A 26,052-nucleotide genomic window follows, 5' to 3' on the forward strand; every position below is an offset into this window, starting at 1 on the left:
GCATGTAATGCTGATATATGCGTATCAGCCATTAAATAAATGATAACCAAGCAACAATTGGTAGGCCTGGAGAGGTTAGGCATAGAGGAAGGGACTAGGGAACATGCGCACAGATCTCCCTGAGAAGAGAAAAGAGAGTCTATGTCTGGACTGGTGCTGCAAAACTCTTATAAACTCACAGGGACTGAAGCAGCCTACACAAGTCTGTATCAGGTCCTCTGCATATATATTATAGCTTCCAGTTTAGTATTTTTATAGGACTTGAGTGTGTTAACAAGTGGGTTTCTGATTCTCATGCCTTCTCTTGGAGCTCTTTTCCTCCTGTTGGTTTGCCTTGTCCAACTTTGATGTGATAGCGTTTGTTTAACCTTATTATATTTTATTTTGTTTTCAAAAAAAGGGAATTTATGTTACTGTGAAGAGTTAAGATAAAGTATCGGGTTAAGCTCTTAGGTCTGATGGCTGCAGTAAAATAGTGACATGACACAGTTTCCTACGCTGCAAACATTTTAATGATTATTGTTGAGCATACATTTCAGAAATTTACTTCAAACTGCAACAAGTTAAATAAATGTTTATAATATACAAAGAAAATACAACCAAACATAAACATTGCTGTGAGTGTGCCTTGCACCTAGACCAGTGTTTGCCCCTCTTTTAATATATCTTTATTTTTGAGCTGCACAAACACATTTTAGAATTTCATCTTTGTAGAATGGTATTTATGAAAAAAAAATATACTCCCACCTTAAAGAAATGACAAGGGTGTGCATGATTCTATGCCGAACAAAGAGAGAGCACTGGACACTGGCAGTGCAGATGTCATAAAGAGGAAAAGAAAAGCTGAGATGCTCATTAACACTATGTTTTAAGGAAGCAGTATTTTTGACCGAGTAGCTAAAAAGCCAGCAAAACGGGGGTCAGTGATGGCAACTGTAGTGTATGAAGTATGAAACGATGACAAACTTGATACAAACACGGTTACATTTACAGTGAGCACTGAAGATCTGAGAGGCTGCTCTGTGGAACAGTTAAGTAGAACCACCTTTTCCAGTCACATGAGCCCTTGTAAAGCAACACAGTGTCCTGTGCTGGATACCTGCTGGCTGGGTAGTTAAAGGATGTATTTTGTCATTAGCAGCTAAGGAATTTATCCCACGTCTTCTCAAAGCCTTAATGATGGAGAACAAGGCAAGTGTCATTACTGTGGAGAATCATACACTTCTCTGCAAACAAACGCAAGAGCCTTCACCCGGACTTCTGTCTCTCTTCTGCATTTCAAAACTCAGTTGAGATGAAAGCCTTTCTCCATTGTAGCAGCTAGCAAGCGCTCTCTCATGATCTCCTCAGAAGAATATTCAGGTAACTTAAGATAGTGGACACAAGTGTTGACGGATGGATAGCTTGCATCAGTAGCATCAACCTACAGAAAGAAAGGTAAAATACAACAGTATGAGTTTATCGTTTTTATTGCATCTTAATCCTACTGTAATTAGGTTCCCGTTGGGATTCTCCACTAGCTAGTCTGTACCTTTCGCACGACTGTGAGCCTCGGATGCAGGTTAGCCAGTCCACCTGGGGGCAGAGTTGAACAGCCGGTGGTAAACTGCAGGAATGCTTTCCGTTCGTCTGAGGACATGCCACATAAGACCCTCACAAACCTAAGGAAGCCGGGACTGAAAGAACAAAATACAGCTATACTGATTTGACCATGGACTGCAATGAAAACACAAAACATGACTACTGTGTTCGTTAAATCAACAGTAACCTCCCAAAACAAATGTGCATGCTAGACAGACAAGACTGTGTAGAAACTGCGAAGTTAGGTAAGAACTGGGCAGACACAGCTACTTTAAACTTCAGTGGCTTTCTCACACATAGAGTAAGGACGCAAACTTGAGGAGCGTAAACACACAACAGACTCAAAACCCGAGTTTAAAATACACTTGTATAATTAACAGACAGGGCTAAACTTAACAGAATATATTTGATCTATTTTCATCAGTCAAATCTTCTGATACCTTTTACCTGAGTAAAATTGACTATTATGCATCAATGAAACACAACGCAGATGGATTTTAGAATCATACCTTTAAACAACCAGACCAGAGAGAGGATACAGAAGACTACATGATTTCACTTATTAAAATTCAAAACCAAGAAAATTAATCAATGGCTGTTTCAATTACTAGTGAAGAATATAATAAGACTGAGGACCTCTACAGTCGTTTCTTATTCTGGCATCTATCACACAGGGCGGCTACTCTGAGAATTCCTGACGCTGGATAAGCAGCCTGATGCTTCTCAGTTACACTTTAGTAAACATCCACGCAGTGTAGCCTACGGGTGGACAATGTAGCCAACTTAAGAAGTAATGATTAAACTCCGGGAGGAAAGTGCCTGAGCACTGGCCGTGGCTCAGTCATCTGGAACATCGTCAGCCTCCTCAGCACACTTCCTCATAACCCACGTTTGCCTACTGCTTAGATATGTAGTTCTCTAAATCATAGTTCTTTAGAAAATCCGCCAGTTGGTTTTTAGACATGAAAGAGTCTGTACCTTAGAAATTATCCATGCATACCTGTCACGTGTATAGCCAAGCTTAGGTTCAGTATAATTGATAATGTCCTCTGCTGCCCAGGATGGTGATTGATTTCCACAAAGAATCATCTGGACTTCCTCATGGCTGAAGGAACTTAATTTCTCCATTGGAAAAACTTTATTAAACCCATCTACATTACATATACACCACAAAAAAAAAAAAAAAAAAAGGAAAGCACAGACTCAGTTCCTAAGCCATAATTCCAAAAATTACAAATACAAATCTTTGTAGAGAAAGGTGGGCCACTGGATCAGTCCCCAGCCCCCAACCCTCAAAACACACACAAAGACAATCAATGCTTAATATCACAAATGTGAGCAGAAAGAATATTTGGTCACTGGTCAATAGCCAAATTCCCATTTATTCTAACTATTAGTCTGACCTCACCACTCTGTCATAACAGCAGCCAAGGTTGTGTTCATGCTTTCAAGTGCCTAACAGTCTAATTCACCCTGACTGTGTTATATACAGTGTGTGGGTACAGTCAGATCCACCCACAAATGAGGATGAGAAGTCTCCACTCATTCCTCCAGACTAGAGGGAAGAACAGTACAGCTAGTGCTCAAACCTGTCCTGACTACTCTGCTGGACCAGACCCTGGGGCAAATTCGATGGAATTCAGCAATGATGATGTTGACGTCAAAGTAGAAGGAAATGCACTCCCTTTAAAATTACCTCGAAAAGCTTCCATCTGTTTCTGGATACCCGTATGCATACAAAAGTCAAACATCAAATCCACATATTCTTCTGCATTATCCATTGTTATCATCTGCAAAGCAAAGTTTGACAGTATTAGTGCTTGCTAAGGGGATATTCAGAGCTGTGACTGTACTAAGAGCAAAACCTTTACCTCATCTTCTCCACTTGGCTTGAGGTCCACTGCTGTGAAGCCATATATTCTGGAAGATGGGCAAAACTGGAAATTTAAGCTGAAAGTTCAGAAAGATTTGATTACTATTCAGCAGCTGTCAATGTTTACAACAGTCCTGCCCAAACCATACACGCGCCCACGGTCCACCAACAGAAACCCGCCCAGCAGCTTAGAGGAAGGTAGGCCTACCCGTGTTTTCTCATCTACTTACTGGAAATGCTGGGGATCAAGCACAGGGCCCTGAACAAGAGTTTGAGTTTTTAAGGGCAAAACCTTGTGCATAAACCTATTAAGACACTGCTTGCAAACTTCTAGGCTTTGCAAAGACTACATAAAAACATAACTTGCCATGAATCACTTTCTCTTTAAGGAAAAAAAATTATCCAACTGAAGATTTCCATAATGACTTATTAAAAGACCTCCACACCTCAGCCCCAAGTTCTCAGTTTAAAGGCATGCACCACCAGACATGGCCATTATCTCACACTTAATGAGGGAGACACAATCTTAGCAGTGTGTCCATTAGGCAACTCTTGTGTTGTACAAACATGAACTGTACTTAAACAAGTCTAGATGGTACATTCTGCTTCACACGCAGACTCTGACAAAGCACACTGCTGCTCATGTTACTTGCTGAAGACTGCAGGCAAGTGTACCGCAATGCTAAGTGTCCCTGATTAAAAACAGGTACACAGAGGCTTGAGAGAGCACTGTCTGCTCTTCCAGAGGCCCTGAGTTCAATTCATGGTGGCTTACAACCATCTATACTGAGATCTGATGCCGTCTTCTGGCATGCAAGTGTACATACAGATAGAGCACTCATATACATAAGATAAATAAATAAATGTAAAACAAACAAACCAAACAGGTAAACATAGGAAAGATACAATGAAGAAATCAAGTGGCAGAATTTTAAGTCTATGCTGGTTGCATGGGAGCAACCTTGTTTATGTGGCCCATCTATGACTGAAACACTCATGTATCAAATGAATGCATAACCAAACTCTATTTCTTACGATTACTAGCAAACATTAAAAAGGATATATGAAAGTACTTAAGGTATGTCAATTATATATACAGAAAAGAACTCCGTCAATAGCTGTAGTATTGGAGTTAGCTGACACAGCCAATAAAGATTTTATGCCAATCATTTCTGACCCTTGCATGGTGTACTCTGTACATTAACTGAAAGTTGCCCAAATACTGGCTTTGAACCTTTTATACAACACACAAATTTATCACATTGAAAAATCAGATAATCCTTCAAAAATATAATGATTAATGGTTATGTCTTGTTTTTTGTTTTGTTTTGTTTTTTCTCTTCTTTTTTTCGGAGCTGGGGACTGAACCCAGGTCCTTGCACTTGCGAGGCAAGCGCTCTACCACTGAGCTAAATCCCCAACCGCTTGTTTTGTTTTTATAGCAATGTCTTATGTGTCCCAGGCTGGCCTCAAACTTTCTATGTAACCAAGGATAAAACCTTGAGTTTCTGATTCACCTGCCTATGCCTTCCCAGCACTGGAATTATAGGTATATGCCCCATGCCAGGTTCTATGTGGCATTGGAGACCCAACCCAGAGCTTTATGGACCTAGGAAAGCTCAATACCAACTAAGCCATGCATACACCTGACATAACGCTATCTTTTATAATAACAATAAACCAATGGTTCAAACAGAAAAGCATCATTTTCTATAGAGTATAGACTTTGCTGACAGACTACAGATCCACAGGGACAGAGAAACAGAAACCTGTAACCTTCCTCATTTGTTAGGTTGAAGAATGCATACAAAAATCTTACCCTAAGTCCTCTATGCTAAGTGGAGGTCCAGAACCTGATGGGTTCTTGAGTACTAGTTCCTGTAACTTTGTGTTCTTCTCATCTTCGGAAAGGCTTTTATTGCCTAAAATCTGGCGCCTCTTAATAGCAAGGTCTTTAATTTCTTTTAAAAATCTGGCTCTGTGTGGATTTACTAGTTCAAAATCTTCCCAAGTTAAAATTCCATTAAACCAAGCCGGGGGTTTGGGCTTAGGGGGATCAAGGATAAATTCTGATTTTGAATCCTCTTCAAAGCTTCCTACTGAGAGGGAGTCATGACCTTCTTCCGTAGACGCTTCAGACTGACTTTCAGTGCAGTGCAAGTCTCTGTCGCCTCGTGATTCATAGATCAGTTTGCTCATATTGCTTTTAATGTCGCCCATGCACATAAGTTTAAAAAAAGGCTTAGAAATAGGCAAGTCCACCAATCTATTGTCTTGAATACATTTGGCCAAGAAAATCCCAAGGAAATGGAAGAGTTTTGTGATCCTTTCCAGCTCATCACTGTCTTGTGGAAATGGCGCTGTGAACAGTCCACATGATCGCTGTACATAGTATCCAGGAGGCTTCAACCCACCTCCAAGGTCAACCTTTAGAAGGAAAAACGGCAAATCAATAAATATGCAAATAAATAAAATCGTGACGAAACCGTCCATTCCCATAAAAAAGAATCACAAACATGAAACATCTTTTCAAATTTAGTCATCTGAAGATGCATGCATGTTAATTAATTTGGCAACCAAATTTAATCCTTTAAAAATATTTTAAGGGCACTAAAATTATTTAGTAATTTATTTAGCCTGGACAAAAAAAAAACATAACTAGGGCTGCCACTTGTCTAACTGGGTATGAGCTACTGCCATTAAAGTTAATCACCTGTGTAGAGCATTGTGGCCCATACAGTAGAAGTAGGGAGCAGACTCTTCCCACAAGGTGCTTTCTACACGCGACATGGCATGAGTGTACATACATGCACTTGTCCACACAGTTGTAAAAAAAGTTTAAAAGTGAATAAAAAATGTTTAAAGAAACAAAAGCCTGGCTGCAAGATGACTCAGTCAGTGAAGCACTCACTATTAAGCCTGTTGGCCTGAGTTTAATCCCTGGAACCTACATATATTAGCAGAGAACCAACTTCTGAAAGCTGTCCTCTGATCTGCAGGGGCTCGTGCTCCCCGCCACACACACACACAAATTTAATTTAAAAAAGGGCTTTCCTTGTATCAATATTGGGGGTCAGGATGGGATCTTTAAAAAAAGTCTTTAAAAGCCCAGCCAGAGGGCTGGAGAGCTGGCTCAGCAGGTAAAAGCCCAGGCTCCACGGTTCAGACCCCAGCACCCACATAGTGATCACAAGCATCCATCCCTATCTCCAGCTTATACCAGATCTCCCCAGCATTAAGCATGCATGTAGTGCATATACATACATACAACAGAAAATACACTCAGACATGTAAAATAAACTACATACATTAAAAACAAACAAGCCAGCATGTATAGGCAGAAAATCTGGCTCATGTTCTGAAAGCATAGCCTATTTTAACATTTTGTGAAAGCAGTCATAAGTCAAAAACACAAGATAAGAGATCAATCTCACATGACGAGATTCATCATCTGGAAAGTTATCATCACAAAGCCAAGTCCCCAAGTCGGTCCTCTGGAATTCTGCTGCCACAAGAGCATAAAACTCTAAAGTGGGTCCCAGGCCAGTTCCTTCTTCTCCTAGAAATTCAACCTAAAACAACAAAAGAATGATAAAGAAAGGGTCACTTAAGTGTAACATTTTGAGGGTTTTTTTGTTGGTGCTTTTATTTCAAGACAGAGTTTCTCTGTGTAGTCCTGGATGTCCTACAACTCTCTGTGGACTAGGCTGACCTTGAACTCAGAGATCTGCCCGCCTCTATTGAGTACTGGATTAAAGGTGTGGCTGCCACACGCCTGGAACATCTTGTTTTTAAACGGACCAGCTCTATCCCATCTGATCCAGTAGCATCTCCTTTTTCAAGGTGGACTATGATGAGCAACACGGACATAGGATTCTGAGTCTTCTCAAGTCTGTCATCTGACATTACCGAGTACTGTGCAAACCTTAATTACTTCTCATAACTTTGGAGATCATATCTCACAACTCAGCAGAATAATTAAATCTGACCTTTTCATCAGAGAAAACCAAATCTCAGATAAAGTGGTTCTGCTATTTGCTTAAGGAAAGGATGATAGGTTTTTTCCACCTGGGTTGTGACCTAAAACCTAAAATTCTTCCAGTTATTGTGACTTTAAGCAATCACCTTGAAGGTTTCTGAATACACTCTGATACAAAAAATGATAAAAATTTCACAAAAACTTAATCTAGCATATCTCAAAACAAAAAAGCTAAAAAATATTTAATTAGGAAGACTGTGGTGGAAGAGTAGGATAAAAGCAAAGCCAGCTTGTAATAAGGGAAAGTAAGAGAGCCTGGCACATGGAGAGACTCACATCTGATGTAAAAGTTCCATCCAGGGACTCTGCAGTCACCTGTCTTTCACTATAGTCCCTGACTCGGTGACTCCCACCCAGAGAGGCACAGGGATGGCTTGTACTTGCTTTGCTTCTGTAGCATAGTTACAGACTGCTCCGAGCTGCCGCCTCAGTTTCCTTGGCGGACAGAACAGCTGTTGCTGGCTTGCATAAGTATCGAAGGTCTTCATGTGGTCTTCCCCTTTAAAATTCCTTCCCCATACTAGTCCTTCACAGCATTCAAATTTGGCTCAGAGCCTGTAGTCTGACCTACTGGTAGCTAGTCCGTAAGTCTTTCACTTATGACTGGGTTGAGTCTGTGGTCTTTTCCCAGGGATGGAAACTCCCTAACAGTCCACAGCGGCATCTCTGCAGTTAGTAACAGCGGTGCTGACAGCTCAACCTAGCACAGCTTAGGTGCAGTAACATTGCAAACAGTTTGCTCCAAAACAGATTAACAACCCAGACTGTGATATCAAGAGAGGAGGAGGGCAAGCATTCTGAGACACTCTGCCAGGGAGAAAACATCTGCAAAGATCAAAGAAACCCTCTCCTTGTTTTTCTGCCATGGTTTTACGCAGGTTACCAGGTTCCCATGCATCCTTTTCCATAAAATCCAAAACAAACCCCTCCTTTACAGGAGGTTACCTCGAGAACTGACTTCCGGTCTGCGTGTATTTGCATGACATTCTCAGCCCACTCCATCAGAGACTCTCCACGGGGAACCTTCACTCTTTCGTGCTTGAGTCGGCCAACTCTAAATTCCCCAGGATCATCTCGCCTTACACTGCTCGTGGTCCTTGTTCGCTCCACTGTGGCTTCCCGTCGATTCTGTAGCCACACTATTGCTCTGAAACACAATACCACAGTCCTTACAGCAGTTGAATGGACTGCTAAACTTGCAACAGAAGGTAAATGTTGGGAGGGTTGGTTTTCAATTTTTTTTTTTTAAATGTTGTTTTGAGGCAGGCTTTTCTATATCCATCACCCAGTTCCCAGGATTACAGGTACATAATGCTGTACTCAGTTAGAATCTTAAGAATGTGTTCAGTCAGGTAATTTTTTGTTGTTTTCTTGAGACAATGTCTGCTGACATCCCAAGATGGCCTGGAACTAGGAAGCTCAGGCTGGCCTCTTAACAATCCCTTTGCCTGGCTGGACAGATGGCTCAGCGGTTAAGAGCACTAACTGCGCTTCCAGAGGTCCTGAGTTCAAATCCTAGCAACCACATGGTGGCTTACAACCATCTGTAAAGAGATCTGATTCCCTCTTCTGGTGTGTCTGGAGACAATTACAGTGTATTCATATGAATAAGAATAAATAAATCTTTAAAAGAAAATCCTCTTGCCTTAGACTCCTGAGTGCTAGAATTATAGCTGTAAGCCAATATGCCTAACTAATTAATTTTTAAGCAACAATTTATTAAGTAAAAACACACAATTAAATTTTTTATAATCCTCTTTAAACAAATGCAGGAAGAACTGGCTATATGTTTTCCTTTTTTATTATACCAATTAAATAAAATTAAAGGTCTATGGCACTGAACAACCTCCTTTAAGATAGTCATGTTAAGACATTCTTTCCACACCCGTGTATGTTCAAGTATCTGGTGGAGATTAGCAGACAACTCTCAGAAGTCAATTCTCTGGTTCTACCACATGGGTTCCAGGGATTGCACTCAGGATTGTACTCGGGTTTGGCGGTGAGCATCTTTACCTACTGAGGTAACCTTCTCTTTAAATTTAATTTTATTAACCGAGTGTGTGAGAGTCAGAGAGGGTGCATGTGAGCATGAGTGCAGGGAGAGCATGAGCACGCCCATGCAGTGGCTAGCAGACAACTAAGAGCTTTAAGAATTAGCTTCTTTACCTACTTTTCCTTCTATAAATCATAACCAATGCCATTTTTCACAACAGGCCCATAGATTAACATTTATAAATGCTTTTCAAGTGTTATTAAAAGGTTGAAAATTATAACTTAATAAGAATCAAAATCACATTTATGATTCTAGACCTACTTTTTCAGAATAGTTGAGAGATAAAATCATTCCACTATATATCTAACATATGTAATACAGCCTGTTTCAAGAGCTTCAACTACAATAGATAACCAGAGGTGTAAAATGCCCTGCCCTGTCAAATGTGGTCTGAAGGAGGGAGACAGAACAAAATTAATGCATACATTGTACATGGGGGCTGGGGGTAGGAAGAAAACAGTGGTCAGTTAGGTCCAAACTGTATCTGCAAAAAGAGGGCTGACTGCTCAATGACTGAGAACCCACCAGCTGGCGTTTGCTAGGCCTGCCTAGGCTCTAGCACTAAATACTTACCAGTGTTCAGTTTTATGTGGCTGAGAGTTCTGACAGTTAATAATCTATGTAAGTCACAAAGAACCTGGCATGTTAGGAAATAAAATGACGCTGCCATCCACGCTGCGCCAGCAGAGCACATGTACTGAACTGAAATTTAGCTCAGTGGTAGAGCGCTTACCTAGGAAGCGCAAGGCCCTGGGTTCGGTCCCCAGCTCCGAAAAAAAGAACCAAAAAAAAAGAAAATGCAAACCTTCCAGGTACTGACAACGCCTCACAAAACCCAGCTATATCCCTGCTCCAGTCCTAGCAGCATATGTGCACATTTTGAATTTCTATAATGAAAAACCTCTTTATTCTGTAAACACAAGTGCTTCGCCGCCTACCTGGATGCACCAAACGCAGTACAGGTGAAGTAAAGCTGTCTGGTTTCGAATGGGATTAGGAAAGGACACTTGCTGGTCAGCTGTTCACACCAGTCTGGCAGAGCCCCGCTTGCCAAAGCCAATGGCTCCTGTGAAGGAACATGAGACTCAGTGGTGCTGAGGGCACTACATTAATCTATAGTGAACACAAAGACTGCGGGGCTTCACTGCTGAAGAATGAATGAAGAGACAGGCAGAGGTCGAAGAGAAAAGGTAAACCAACAAAAGTGCACCCAAAGTCACCACGCAACCATGTTACCTCAATCTGCTGCAAAATTTTTGTGGTGATCTTTTTACTAGTAAATTCATCAGGTGGAAAAGTAAACTGGGGCTGCTCATCACCATCTGTGGAATTAATTAACATAATTGTAAAAATTAAAAACTATGCTTCCTATCTGATATAGAAATAAAAGATGGTTTCTTACAAACCTTCTTGGGATATCCTTGAATAAGGGTCACTTGCAACTATATACAGAATGCGCAGAAGCTGAAGAACGTCCTCTACTCCACAGGGGTTCTGTCCGTTGCCGGCTTTAGCCTGAGGCTGCTCTTTTGTCAAATTAAGAATATCACTGCTTTGAAGACTAGAACTAGCCCCCTGGTTTAATCCAGACCTTGTTCCATGCTCACAAAAATCCTGAACAAACAATTAGCAAAATTAGCAATTGATTACTTTTCAAGAAAAATATTTATTCTTAGTATTAACATGACTGTTGGAATTTTTTCTTTTTGAGATAAGCATTATCACAAAGGCAAAATGATATTCAAAACCACTGCCAAAGATGAACCACACAAGCGTTGGTCCTGCTCAGACCCAAGGCCACACACAGCGTCTGTGCTTTCACACTGACACATAAGCCATGCTCATTCAAACTCTAAAAAATCCCAACAACCATTCCTTTGTGCTGTTTTTCTTTTCTTTCTTCCTTTTTGGTGCTAGGGATCTAATCCAAGGCCTTAAGCATGCTGCATAAGCACTCTGTCACTGAACTGTACCCTAGCCACTCAGTTTTCAAACCAGAACGAAGCTCAGAGCCATGCCACTCAGACCGATGTTTTAATGCAGTATATACCTTATATGCGGCTATAAGCTGAGAACAATTTCTGTTTTTCCTAATACTTTTATTAGTGCCAGTTAATTTCCAGTGGCGCAGGAAAGCGGCGTCAGCATTCTTCTGCAGGTAGGTTATCAAGTCATTCTTTGGTAATTCATCAGTGCCAAGGTACTGTTCCACATGCTCTATAGACCAGCAACCCTACAACAGGAAAAACCAAACATTGGCCTTTCCCAGTGAGGAGGTCTATGATGTCTCACATGCATTACATGACTAGCTTTAAAATCATGCACTTAATCTAATTTCAATAATTCAGTGTTAGTTCCCTTCCTCTTCAATGGTTTCTCTTTGTGTTGGTTTGAATTAAATGGCCCCCATAGGTTTATATATTTGAATCCTTAGTCACTGGGGAGTGCAACTCTGTGGTAGGATTAGAAGGATTAGGAGGAGTGGCCTTGTTAGAAGTGTGTCACTAGGGGTGGGCTTTGAGGTTTCAAAAGCCCATGCCAGGCCCCATATTCATTCTCTCTCTTTCTTCTCTGCCCCACTTCTCCCCTCTCTCCACCCACACACCCACCCATTCCACTCTCTCAGCTCAAGAGGTTTTCTTGAGGGAAATAATATTAGTAAGTGGAGCAGAGACTGTTCTTGTGATATTTTGACTAAGAATGTAGCTGCCTTTTGCCCTTCTCCTAAAAATCTGCCTGAGGCAAAGTTAAAGTTTTAGATTAATGTCTTGCCAGAGGAGATTTCAAGACAATCTAGCATTGACTCTGTCCTATAAATATTAGTAATCACTCTTATGCACAAAGAGAAATACAAAATGTACCATTTGAGAATATTAGCACCAGGAAGTGTAATAGGGCTAAATCCAATGCTCAAGGAAATAAAAAATGTAAAGAACAGCCTGATGCTAAATGGAATAAAGGAAGGGGTAACCTCAGGGCAAAACTTCACCCTACTAAGTTTCCAACCTATGGAAAGGAACTAAAAGCATAAGTACTGAAGAGAACAATTAACAAAAAGCTGATGTAAATGTAATTGGACCAGGGGGCCAAATTCCTGCCCACCAAGGATCGAACTTGGCAACTTCAGGTATATGGTTCTATGGTTCTAGAATCAAGGATACAAGAAAGGGGTTGTGGATCTCCCTCACTGACTAATAAGAAAAGCCTCAGGCCAGGTGTGTGTCATAAGTATCCCTGCATGGAGGTCCAGAGAAGACACTGATGAAGCTGTGAAGATGAGGCCTGGACTGCCTTGGAGACCTCAGATGCTGAGGATGCCAGAGTTGTGGGATACATGCCGAGGAGAGCTTCAGACCAAGTGTGCTGCAGCCCAACAGAAAGAAGTGTGCTTCAGTCCTACAGACCACTCTGACATCAGACACAGAAATACAGAATGTGAATTCTGCCCTGCTGGTTTTCAGGCGTGCTTTGGTCCAGAACTTCCTCACTATGCTCCCATTCCAAATAGTAATATATAGTAATATATAGTCTGTGCCATTGTATGTTAGATGTGGTCTGCATGTGGTCTTGACTTTACCAAGGGTTATAGTAAGAGATTGCCACAAGTCTGAGACTTTGAACTTTGGACCTTTAAACCGTGTGAAGACTTTTAATAGATCATGGGAACTTTTGAAGTTGGACTGAATGCAGTTTTGCATTACATTAAACAAAGCTATGGGAGCTGGGGAGTGGAATGTGCTGGCTTCACTAACATGGCTCTTACAGGCTCATGTGGTCGAATGCTTGCTTAGTCATCAGAGAGAGGAGCCCTTTCACAGGCTTAGGAGGTGTGACTCATGGAAAAAGTGTGTCACTGGGAGTAGGCTTTGAGGCTTCAAAAGCCCATTCCAGGCCCATTTCTCCTGTCTCCCTGCTGCCCACAGAACAGCTCTCAGCTACATCTCCAGCCCCACTCCTACTAGATGCCATGCTCCTCACCGTGATGAAAATGGACTAAGTCTCCAAAAGTGCAAGCAAGCCCTCTCATAAATGCTTTCTTTGTAACAAGAGGTGTTTTGGTTATGGTTTCTTCACAGCAATACCACAGTGGCTAAGATACCCTTTACTTTTTTCACTAAGTAACTAAAAATAGAACCCACTTTCCAAAAATAACTTACCATTTTCCCATTTTCCTTTTCTTTATCAGAATCCTTCATTTCTCTATACATGATTCTAAACATGAAGACATTATTTAATTAATTCATAAATCAAATGATTTAGTTATTTCTAATAAAGCTATAATCTTTAAAAATATGTTAATAAGGTGATTTATTAGATACACACTAACATTAAACATTAAACTCAAGGAGTTGCTAGCAAGTAGTCTACCATTGAGATACATCTGACCCTTGTTCTTTGTAACAACCTTTGCTATGTAGCCTAGGCTAGACTCAAAATTGATTCTTATGACTATGATTCTGCCTCCACTTCCCAAATGCTGGAATTATAGCCACATGACAACTTATCTGGCTCAAATGGAAATTTTAAGACAAAATATCCAAAGAAAGCACACATCACTAGATGTGGTCCCACAGGCCCAGTACTTAAAAGTAGGAGGGCAGGGGCAGGAGGATTCTAAGTCCAAAGCCACCCTTTGCTACATAGGAAGTTTGAGGCCAATGTAGGCTACATGAAATTCCACTTTTTAAAAGAAAAAAAAAAAAAAACCCAAAGGACAATGAAAATATATATCAATTCTATAGTTTTTTTTAAAGATTGATTGATTGATTGATTGACTGATTGATTGATTGATTTATTATGAGTACACTGTAGCTGTCTTCAGACACACCAGAAGAGGGCATCAGATCTCATTACAGATGGTTGTAAGCCACCATGTGGTTGCTGGGAATTGAACTCAGGACCTCTGGAAGAGCAGTCAGTGCTCTTAACCGCTGAGCCATCTCTCCAGCCCAATTCAAGAGTTTTCAATATAATTTTTAAAAATCACCATTGTCTGTGTGTGTATATGTGTGTGTGTGTAGGCACACATATGTGCATGTACGCTCACACCCACACCCAGTAAATGTACATATGCCACAGAAAGCATGTGGAAATCAGAGGGCTAAGAGTCAACTCTCTCCTTCCATCAAGTAGGTTTGGGAATAGAGCTTAGGCAGCCAAGTGTGGCATCCAGCACTCTTTAGCCATTGTCCCATCTCAACATCCCCAAATCTACAAGGTTAAAAATATGAATGCCCTCTATACTAAGTATTTTGGCTTCCTGTATGGTTACATAAATAAAATGGGATAAAATATTTCCTGTGACTAGAAAGGCTAGGATAGCAATGAGAAAAGGGCTTATTTTCAAAGACAGTGAAATAAAGTTTCAGTGTCTGAGAAGGTGATAAAATCATTGTATTATGTATCTCAAAAAGCTCTACTGTTATCAGATATCATCCAGGATTAGGACTATTAAAAAACAATGGGGGCTATCAGGGGTTAAGAGTGCTGACTGCTCTTCCAGAAGTCCTGAGTTCAGTTCCCAGCAACCACATGGTGGCTCACAACCATTTGTAGTGGGATCTGATACCCTCTTTTGGTGTGTCTGGAGACAGCTACAGTGTACTTATATACATGAAATAAATATTTAAATCTTTTTTTTTTATTTATTATATATAAGTACACTGTAGCTGTCTTCAGATACACCAGAAGAGGGCATCGGATCTCTTTACAGATGGTTGTGAGCCACCATGTGGTTGCTGGGAATTGAACTCATGACCTCTGGAAGAGCAGTCGGGTGCTCTTAACCTCTGTGCCATATCTCCAGCCCTAAATATTTAAATCTTAAAAAAATATATATCCAATAAAGAATGAAAAAAATCATAAACTAAATTAAAATGTGAAATTAAATGTCAATGTTTGTTATAAAATACTAATTACTTACTCACAATACTAAGCACTTAACTATGACTGAGAAACAACATCTAAAAATACATTACATGTGTTAATCCATTAATTCCTCACAGCAGTGCTTCATTTTATAGATTTGGGAACTAAGAAACAAAAATGGTCACTCTTTGGGAGTATAGCTCAGGTAGAGAGTTGACTGAAAGCACATTAAATCTGTCATGTCATTGACAATAATTTGCAGAATGAATAAAGAGGTAGTTTAACAAAGTATATTTAGTGCTTCTGTCACAGGCAATCATAAAACTCTAATAGACATTCTTTTCAAGTCTGGGCCTAGATTATATGGACTTTTTCTAGAGGTTCTTCCAGTGTTAAAGCTTAGCAGCCCTGCACCTAGAGCCAGAAACAACCTCATTGGTTCCTGCAAAGCAACAAACGAAAAGCACATCTTTTAAGGCCCTGTCATTCAAACACAAAGACTCATCGTTCCTTGGCTCATAGATAATAACCGTGCTTGCTTAAATATCAAGTTAAGACCTCTTACGTGTAAGTTGGCTCCCAAATACGCCTAAGTTTGTCTGACTTCACATTGCCATTACAAGACAGCTGAAGCAGTTTCTGTACATAATAAAAGATGGTTGATCTGAAGTTGCTAAGTGGCAGTTCAACTTCCCGAGTCGTTCCAAGCCCAGTCACTTTCAACGTGAGAGCCAATCGAGGTGATGGAGTACACTCGACTTCCTCCAAGAGCTCTGAGTGAGGTGTTCCTAAGGAGATCAAAGATGTGAAAACATCTCAGAGAGCACTGTACTAGGAGACAAGGCTGTACAGTCACTAACCTATGTGCACTCCAGACTCTCCTGCGTCAGGATTTGACCTACTACTCCTGGCTTGTAAGAAAAGTCTTCTTAATGGAGATCAGGACGGCCTGGATTACACAGCATGCTCCAGGCTGGCCTTTGAACTCTCCACAATCTTTATTCCCTGAGCCTCTCAAGCACTGGAAAAACGTAATCCCTGACTGTTTTATTTAAAATAAAAATAAAGGATTAGAGTGTCTTGCCTGCATGAGTATGTGTGGGTACCACATATTCAACACAGTGCCTATGGAGGTCAGAAGAGGGCATCAGATCCTCAGGTCTGCAGCTGGGAGATACCATGAGAGTGCTGAGAACCAAACCAGGGTCCTCTGAAATGCAGCGTTTTATCTGGTACACTATCTCTCTGGTACACTATCTCTTCAGCCTGTTTTGCTTTGCTTTTAAGTGGGAATTATTACACTTAGTTAGTTAGAGACAGAATAATAGAACAGGATATATTTAAATTTTTATTTAAAATGCTTGGTAACTATGAAGACAGTTAATGTTTAATTTTATAGATTATAAACTAAAATTATCACTGACCTATACTCAGAAAATATCATTTACTCTGAGCCAATGATCTATCAAACTTTTATTTACCGTAAATGAATAAATTTGAAGATTAATACAAATATAAATAGATTGATGACATAATTAGGAAAAACTCATTTTTATTAACTCATGATTTTTCTTTCTTTCTATCATACAACTCTTTAAAATAGTCTTTATTCACTGTAGTGCATTCCACCGTACTGTTTGCTGTTGCTGTTGTTTTCAGGCCAGGGACTTACTATAGAGCTCTGGCTGTCCTAGAACTCACTCACCTGTAGACATGCTGGACTCACCTCACAGAGATCCAGCAGATAGGAAAAATACTGATAGCCCTGACTGATACAGAAAGTCTACAGCTGTGTGTTCCCCATTCACCAACTGTTCCTGAGCCAGGTTCAGAACATTTTATTCAAGCTGTATCTATCTTTACATAAAATATATTACAAAGACATGTGCCTTTGAACATAGTATCTTTATATCAATAAAACAAACTTAGTGACAAATCTTCTTTAAGGAACATGAACTAGAAAGAATACTTGGCATTTCCTTACTGAAGCACAATCAGGTACCATGGTAAACTTACCCTAAATGTCTTACTTTATTTAATCTTTTAAATGAGAAGTGAAGATTCATTACTACAAAATGGATGCTCTTACAACACAAATGTATTAACTCATAGTTCCTGAGATTTGAGTTTTATTTGGTGTGGGGAAGCCACAGAACACATGTGCAAAGTATGGGACAATTTATTAGCTCTCCTCTTCTACCGTGTGGACTCCAGGGTTTGAACCCAGTTTGTCAGACTTAGCAGGAAGCTCCTCTCACTGAACCCTATTGTGGGCCCAACATCTATACAACTTAGGGTTTTAAAGAACTGTTTTATTCTAACCTACAAATACAAGTGGCCCTTAACTTTTCAAACTGTATATTATCATCTCATTTGTTACCAACTGAAGCTGAACACGACACTTAAATAGACTATACCTGGGGGAGGGATTTCTAGGTCAGTTGTCTGTTGGACATTGGTACGACCAGGCCTAGGATCAAAAGCGGGAACCAGTGCAGAGAACTGCCGCTTCAGCACGTAGTCGTCATCCCAGGTTCTCCGGCGGCCTCCTTTAGTTTCATACTCTTCTTCTTCCTAGGCAACAAGATTCCACATACAGTTGCAGCTAAGGAAAAAATTCTTCCTAAACTGACTACCCATCTACTAAATAAGATAGCTACATGTTAGGTAATTCTTTAAATTTTAAAGTACACTTATTCATGTGTCTATTTTTATGTCTATGTGGAGATCGGGGACAACTTTTGGGAGTTGGTTCTCTCCTTACAACTTGCACATCTCAAGATCAATTTTGAGTTTGTCAGGCTTGGTGGCCAAAGCCGTAACCCACTGAGCCAACTCCCTGTCTTTAGTGTTTTGTAGGGACTGTACTTCCGGTACTTGACCTGATTGCTAAAGTATAAAATAGGCTAATACAAACATGTAAAAATGCATGTTTATCAAATGTGTACTGTTTGGCGGTTAAAGACATCCATAGTACATTCAGCCTCTATTCCCTAGCTTTGATATTACAGTGGGGGAAGGGGGGAAGGGCACATGTAACCTTCTGTAGTACTTTTCCCATTTCCTATGAGCCTATTATTTTAAAATAAGTTTTTTCTTAATGTCTACTTAATTTCATTCTGAACTATTCACAAAAAATATGAGAGTCACTTGTGATGTGCCTGAAATTTCTGTATGACAATAGATGAAGTGTTGGCTGTTAAAACCAAACGACATACATGCCTCTCAGTTTAAACACTCGACTGACATAACTTTTTCAATAGATAAAGTGGCACTATATACCTATGGTGTTGGAATGTCTGTTTACGTTTGCATCCTGAACCCCAAGCTACTACAGATGACTTCCAGAGATAGTTCTTCTGATAACTGCAGTGAGTTACAACACATAAAGGACCATTAGACAGAAAAAATAAGGTTATTTACATACTGGGATAACAACTATGCCTACCCCTTAATGGTCAGTGTTTGTTACTAAGGTATCTATTATAGGGCTGACAAGATGACTCAAAAGGTAAGGGAACTTGGCATAAAAGCTGATGACCAAAATGCCTTATCTTCGGACCCACTGGGTGCAAAGAGAAAAGCAACTCCAAGTCCCCAAGTTTTCTCCTCTGATACACAGGCACACATAGATGGGGACATTCTTCAAAGAAGAAACGTGTAGGAAAGAGATTTCTTAATCAGAAAAAAATTTTTAAAAAAGAAAAAAAGTAAAAAAAGAAAAAAGACTTCTGTTATGTCTATGAGAAATACTAGAATTACTTGGGCTACTAGAAACTTCAGCTGTTTTAATAAATGCTTATGTTTACTCAAGGTCAAAATGAAGTGGTTTCAAGTAAGAAACTCATGCTTGGTTTATACCAGAATAATCCTGGCTTCTCTGTGAAACACAGAACATAAGCATCAGGGGAAGCTGGTTTCTGTAACTGACAGCTCCCTCCTCCTCCTTGTGGCACATAATTATAGGCATTTTGGTTAATACTTTCCTGTGAATGGAAAACATATATGATAAGCTTGATATACATGGTATTACCTGTTCCCCAATAGGTCGGCTCCCTGCTCCAGAAGGGACCTGTGGTAGCTGTGAGGTGACAGCATGGTGTGTTACATCAGAGCGAGAGCCAGCACGACGTTGCAAAGATGGACGTCTCAGAATCTAAGATTAAAAAAACACCAAGAGACATATATTTAACTATTTGATTCACACTTTTCAAAATCTCTTTTAGCCAGACAGTGGTGGAGCATGCCTTTAATCCAGCACTCAGAAGGCAGAGGCAGGTGGATCTCAGGGTTCCAGGATAGTCAGGGGTACACAGAGAAACCATGTCTAGATGAAAAGAACATAAAAACAACAACAAAAGTTCTCTTCATCAGCCATCTTCAGCAAAGATGGCGTGTTTGGAGTTTTTAATGTCGTGTATTATATATTAACCTTCTTCATAAGGAATATACCTAATTTTTTTTTCTTTTTTCGCTATGGTAGAGATTGAAACCAAATTTTCAATCTCCCTGTCTCTACTTCCCAATTGCTGGGATTACAAGAGCGTAGCACCATGCCTGGCTTCTAATACCCTGCATTAGTGAAGGGAATGAAGACTCTCTACCATAACCTCCTCGTATTCTTGGTCCTCCTGATTGTCATCTTCGTTCTCATCGTCTTCCTCATCCGGTTCAGGCAAGTCCTCGTCATCATCTAGCTCAGCTAAGAGAGTACTGGCACGACAGCTATCAAGAAAGTCTAGGAAGGAAAAAGCCAACCACTTTATTGTTAATGCAATTAGTGAAGAACAGCAAGGAGTCTGCGTCAGGGTTATATTAAACCAAAGGTAAACTCAGAAGGCTCAAGCATGAATGCCAGTTAATGATGCCACTTATTTATCCTAATAATTCTCATAACATAATAACAAGTGAGACTAATCACAAGCATGGCAGAAAAAAAAAATAGATGATCTCAAAGTATACTTCAATCAACAAAATCTATGATAGGGCAACCATGTGATGATGCTTAAAACAAAACAAGACAATCCCACCATCATCCTCTGAGTATTATACGAAGTACAATTTGGAGTCATTTTATTTTACCGACAGATACCTACTGAGTATACGCTAATGACTAGAACTGTTCCAGCACATAGATACCATTGGAAACAAAGCTAGAATATCCAAGCTCTAAGAAACTTACAGAAGACAGAGGGTTCAATAAACAGACAAACATATCTATAAACACTAGCCTTTATACAAGACCTTATGAAGATATATAGAATTAAGGCCAATCAAAAAAAATAAAGCTTAGATATGGCAAGTTATTTAGTGATAATGACTACTAGAGAACAACATGTGTTTGTTATAGGATAAGTATATGTTATCTTTCACGTTATCCATGTAATTCAATGCACAACCAAGTTTAATCCTGAATCCCCTTTATCTTCTTCCTTAGGACTAACTTCCCCAATGAAGAATGGGCCATGCTACCCAGTAATGATGCATGCCTATAATGCAAGCATTCAGTAGGCTGAAGCAGAATTATGACTTCAAAGCCAGCCTGAACTACACAATAAGGTTCTCTTTAGGAATAAATAAACAGATAGATAGATAGATAGATAGATAGATAGATAGATAGATAGATAGATGGATGGATGGATGGATGGATGGATGGATGGATGGATGGATGGATGGATGGATGGATGGATGGGCGGGCGGGCTGGAGAGATGGCTCAGCAGTTAAGAGTAACGACTGCTCTCCAAGAGGTACTGAGTTCAATTCCCAGCAACCCCATGGTGGCTCACAACCATCTGAAAAGGGATCCGACACCCTTTTGGTGTGTCTGAAGAGAATGATAGTATACAGTGTACACATACATAAAATAAATCTTAAAAAAAAAAACAAAAACAAAAACAAAGCAAGGACCATCAAGAATGAGTCAAAAGTGCTTGCCACATAACCCTGACAACCAGAATTCGATCCCCAAAACCCACAAGAGAAGGGAAAATCTGTCTCCTGGAAGTTGTTCTCTGACCTCTACACACACACGTCATACACTTATACAAAAAAAACAATAATAAAGATTAATTTTTAAATATGCCAGGGTTATATTGCCCAACATAAAGACATTAACAAGCTGTTCTTTATGAGAGCTTAAGAACCCCAGAATAGTGAGACTAAACACGCGAAGTCTGCACTAGCTATATAAGGGAACACAAACTCAGTACTAGAACTAAACAAAGGTGAAGATACATACTGATAAAGAACATCAGATTATCTATGACTATTTAGCAACTTGCATTTACAGACTTTTGAACCAAAAGTCTTTTGATTAAAATTTAGAAGAGTCGGGCTGGAGAGATGGCTCAGTGGTTAAGAGCACCGTCTGCTCTTCCAGAGGTCCTGAGTTCAATTCCCAGCAACCACATGGTGGCTCACAACCATCTGTAAAGAGATCTGATGCCCTTGTCTGGTGTATCTGAAGACAGTTACAGTGGACTTATATATAATAAATGAATAAATCTTTTAAAAAAAATTTAGAAGAGTCATGATATTCTTCTTAATTAATTTCAAAGGTAAACAGTTTAATACTGTGAAGTGTGATGTGTCCTATAATTACTGGTAAATCCCAGCATGACAATAAGCAACATGGGAAAAAAATATTTCAACTCCTCTTGACAGAAAGTCAAGGTTTTTGGAAGTTAATTACGTTTACAGAGCTAAACCTGAGGCGATCCACAGCAATACAATCCTGAGTTGTCTATTCGTGTTTACGGGAAGGAGACAGTTGTAACTACTCTACAAATATAAAACTTACCACCATGATCCCACAGTAGAATATTTGGTAGTAATTTCAAATGTTGTAGAACACATCATGCAATGGGATATATTTTCAAATGTACTGGGTGAAAGAAATAGCTAAAGGACATAATTCCCTTTAGCTTAAACACACACACACACACACACACACACACACACACACACACACAGAGAGAGGCATATAACTGATCAGGTTTGTAAGGTAGGTACTCTACATTTTTTATTAATATGCTAAAAGAGCTACCTATTTTTTTCTTTAACATTTTCTAAATGTGCATTAGTGTTTAGCCTGCATATATGCATGTGTTCACATGCATGCCCAGTGCCAACAGGGGCCAACAGCAGAGGGTGTTTGTTTCCCTGGAATTCCAGATGGCAGTGAGTTGCTGTGTGGGTGCTGGGAACTGTACCCAGGACCTTTGAACAGCAGCAAATGCTAGTAACTGCTAAGCCATCTCTCCAGTCCCTTTTAAAAACTATTAAGAGAACCAAATAATTTGTGTTTGACTACTATATCGAAGGCATGAAGATAAAACTTCAGAACTTTCTAAGCAAACTTTGATGAAATTAAAACTCACATGCTAACCAAGCATCATGGTAAATGCCTATAATTCCAACACTCAAGACACTGAGGCATCAAGATCACCCCAAGTTCAAGGTTAGGCAGCTCTCTCTACATAGTAAGCTCAGCTAACCAGGGATACATAGCCAACCTTGTCTCAAACCAACAACATTCAGCTATATACTTATTTCCAAGATAAGATATGATTATTACTGTTTATAATCAAATACTTTTATCCCCTTTTCCCCCCAACTACCCACCCCTTCCCGCACTTTAAAACTTTATAAAACTCATTTTATGTGTATGACTTTTTTTTGCCCGCACCACATCCATGTTGTATCCTTGAGAGTCAGAAGAATGTTGGGTCCCTTGACACTACAGTTATGGATGGCTGTGTGCCACCATCTGCGTGCTGGGAATAAAACCTGGGTCCTCTGTAAGACCCTGAGGTCAGAGCACTCTCTAGGCCCTATAATCAAGATAGTTTTTAATTCTTCTCTACATCATTTTTCTATTTTATAAAAGGTTAAGTATATATAAAGAAGGATGTGGTGGTGCACACCTTTAATCCTAGCCAGCACTCGGGAGGCAGAGACAGGTGAAACTGAAGCCGGCCAGGTCTATATAGTGAGCTCTATATAGCCAGCTGAGGCTATAAAGCAAGACCTTACCTCAAACTCCATTCCCCACCGAGAATTCCAAGGATAAAGCACAATGTTAAGTAAGTAAGTGTGTGTATGTATGTATGTATGTATGTATGTATGTATGTATGTAAGTATGGATGGATTGGATTTTTAATAAACTTTATGCTGAAACTTACCATATAAGGAATATTCTGCTTCCTGCCCTGTGTCACTCTCACTAGAGGTTGATGTGAGGCTGGTGGTTAAAGTATTACTTAATGACTGACCCACTGATAAAACTGTTGTCGCCGTAGCTACATTGCTGCTGCTAGTAACACTTGATGTTGACATTGTCACTGTCGATGTAGTACCAGGTGTGGTCAAATTAGGGAAACTCTGAGCACCCATAAGAGGAGAAGCTAAAAATAAAAATGAAGTAAATCAGTTAAATACATAGTACTGAAGGAACCTTAGAAAAAAAGAATCAAGATATATATAGATATATTAAAACTCCATGAGACACATTAATAATGAAAACATTGAAAAGCAACAACTTTGGGAACCAAACTAAAAACCAACTAGAACTTAATGTTTTTAAAAAGCATAACTATCCTCTAAACATTTAAAGCCTAGCTTTCACAAAAAAACCAAACTACAGGAATACTTTCTTGTCGTTCTCATGGTAATTACTCCGACCCATTGGTAACTTGCTCTTAGGTAACATTCAGAAGCTAAAGTGAACACCGGAGCTGAGCGAATGCTGTGTCACGGAAACACTGCTATTTAACCCTCAAGTCTTCTTTCTAATTTGTCGTTTGATTTTGTTTAACCATTACTATAAATGCAAGCTACTCTGAACTCTTAAACCATTTTAGATTCCTCAGAACTTGACTTCATGGTTCCCAGGTGCTGTGCCTGATGTAGTCGGTCTGACATGGCTGGCGTCAGCTGAAGGCGGTAGCCTGAACTGACCAGCTGACTTCCTGGGGCTCCCTGGGCGTGGAGGCGTTGGGTCCCAGAAGGAAAAGCTCACTTACTTGCGGTGCTCATCACATTCCGCCCCAGAGTGTTAGTGTTGTTATCACTGCTGCTCCGGCTCAGGTTCATGTTGTTGGTGGCATTAGTCCGTGCTATGTTTGCCACTCTCCTTACAAAGCTCTCCAAGCTAGATGTTTCTCTTGAGGACAGGTTAGGTACACTTGCACTAGAGCTCATAGGGGCCCCAGCTGCCAACAGAGAGCTCACTGACAGTCTGTTACTTGCTGACGAGCTAAGGGGTCGTTGTGAAGCTGCTTCCTTATTAGTTAATTCAGATACTGAACTAACATCAGGAGAGCTAACGCTAACAATTCCCATGGATATTGCACTAGACTCCCCAGGAGCTCGAACAGAACTATCCGGGCCTAACTTCCTTTCAGCATTTTCACTTCCCGTTTCCGCTGTTAGGGTGCTGGTGCTTGCACTGGAAGATGACCCTACTTCTGTTTGAGGAACGTTTTCAGCAGATGAAAGAACAACAATTGGTTCATGGACATCAGCTCCTGAAACTATACTGTGTTCCATTACAATTTCTGATCTCCGTTCCGTTTTGGTCGAACCCAAGCTGATGTCGCTGCTACTGGCCACGCTACACACAGAACTGCTGCTTCCTTTTCTACTTGAGGAGCCTGCAGCAGCAGACGTCTTGTCTGGACAGTTGTTTTTCACCAAGCTGCTCCATGACTGCGTTGTGCCTGAAACAGTGGATGAAACAGGTTTGGGTGATGCCACTGTATCAGGGTCGTACCCTGGTGCAAGCTTGAGGTCAAATTTTCCTTCTGCGCCCATACGGTAAGAGTTTGAGCCACCAGCATCCCAGGTGACATCAATCCAGCCTGGAAAGGGACAGGAGTTTGTGAGACCCAGCAGAAAGCAGAGGAGCATTAGACAGCAGCTCCACAACACGGGTCAGCGTTTCATCAGCGCTGCACTTCAATCGCTAACCAACGGTTTGCCAACGAAAAGTAAGTTGTGAACTCAGATTAATTAAAATGTATTTGATACTATCATTTGTCTATTTGAAGGTCTATACTATTTAATTCTCACATAATCATATTAAGAAGTATACACTACATACAAGGTTTCTGGGATATCTCTAAAATTATTCCTTTTATTAGATTTATCTCTGGACAGCCCAAGACTAGTAGATTTTTTTCTTTTATTTACAACAGGGTTTCTCTGTATAGCCTGGGCTGTCCTGTGCCGCCGCCACCTGGCCAACTAGTGATGTAGACAACACTGTAAAAGTGATATTTACATCTGTTCTGGTAAAAGGGAAAAACTTTTAACAATTGATGCTGAGGGTGAACCCTAAGGTCTGACACATGCAGGCATCTACCACTAAGCTACATTTCCAATACAGAAACAATATTAGATGTAAAAGAAAAAAATGACTGAGATTTCAACAAGTGAAGATTTTTGAACTGTTAAATATGACTATGTGATTAGCAAATGTTTCTTCTTGAAAGAAGTATTAACCATTAATTTTTAAGGTTGGAATAAACAATAAAAATGACAAATAAAGCAAGCTTATGCCACTTAAGAAATTTTAGATTACTAGCTCAAATAAAATACTAAGTTGGCATTTCAACTGTGTTCTCAAAGTGATTACT

General features: G+C 40.1%; 1 protein-coding gene across 8 annotated transcripts in view; it reads right to left on the reverse strand.

Moving 5' to 3' along the window:
- Positions 1 to 489: 489 nt before the first annotated feature.
- The window catches only part of Hectd1 (HECT domain E3 ubiquitin protein ligase 1), a 90,129-nt gene continuing 64,566 nt past the window's right edge, over positions 490 to 26,052 (reverse strand). The window contains 19 exon segments of one of the 8 annotated variants that reach the window (NM_001419839.1): positions 490 to 1,423; positions 1,532 to 1,676; positions 2,582 to 2,732; positions 3,278 to 3,371; positions 3,453 to 3,531; positions 5,274 to 5,881; positions 6,889 to 7,026; positions 8,439 to 8,640; positions 10,485 to 10,612; positions 10,783 to 10,868; positions 10,953 to 11,160; positions 11,597 to 11,779; positions 13,704 to 13,758; positions 15,980 to 16,202; positions 17,832 to 17,988; positions 19,448 to 19,570; positions 20,019 to 20,152; positions 23,599 to 23,820; positions 24,439 to 25,134. In NM_001419839.1, the coding sequence (NP_001406768.1) occupies positions 1,286 to 1,423; positions 1,532 to 1,676; positions 2,582 to 2,732; positions 3,278 to 3,371; positions 3,453 to 3,531; positions 5,274 to 5,881; positions 6,889 to 7,026; positions 8,439 to 8,640; positions 10,485 to 10,612; positions 10,783 to 10,868; positions 10,953 to 11,160; positions 11,597 to 11,779; positions 13,704 to 13,758; positions 15,980 to 16,202; positions 17,832 to 17,988; positions 19,448 to 19,570; positions 20,019 to 20,152; positions 23,599 to 23,820; positions 24,439 to 25,134 (3,770 nt within the window). In that variant the 3' untranslated portion in view covers positions 490 to 1,285. 8 annotated transcript variants of the gene reach the window in all.

The sequence above is a fragment of the Rattus norvegicus genome, chromosome 6 (genome assembly GCF_021556685.1).
Source record: "Rattus norvegicus strain SHRSP/BbbUtx chromosome 6, alternate assembly SHRSP_T2T, whole genome shotgun sequence".
In the NCBI taxonomy this organism is placed as follows: domain Eukaryota; kingdom Metazoa; phylum Chordata; class Mammalia; order Rodentia; family Muridae; genus Rattus; species Rattus norvegicus.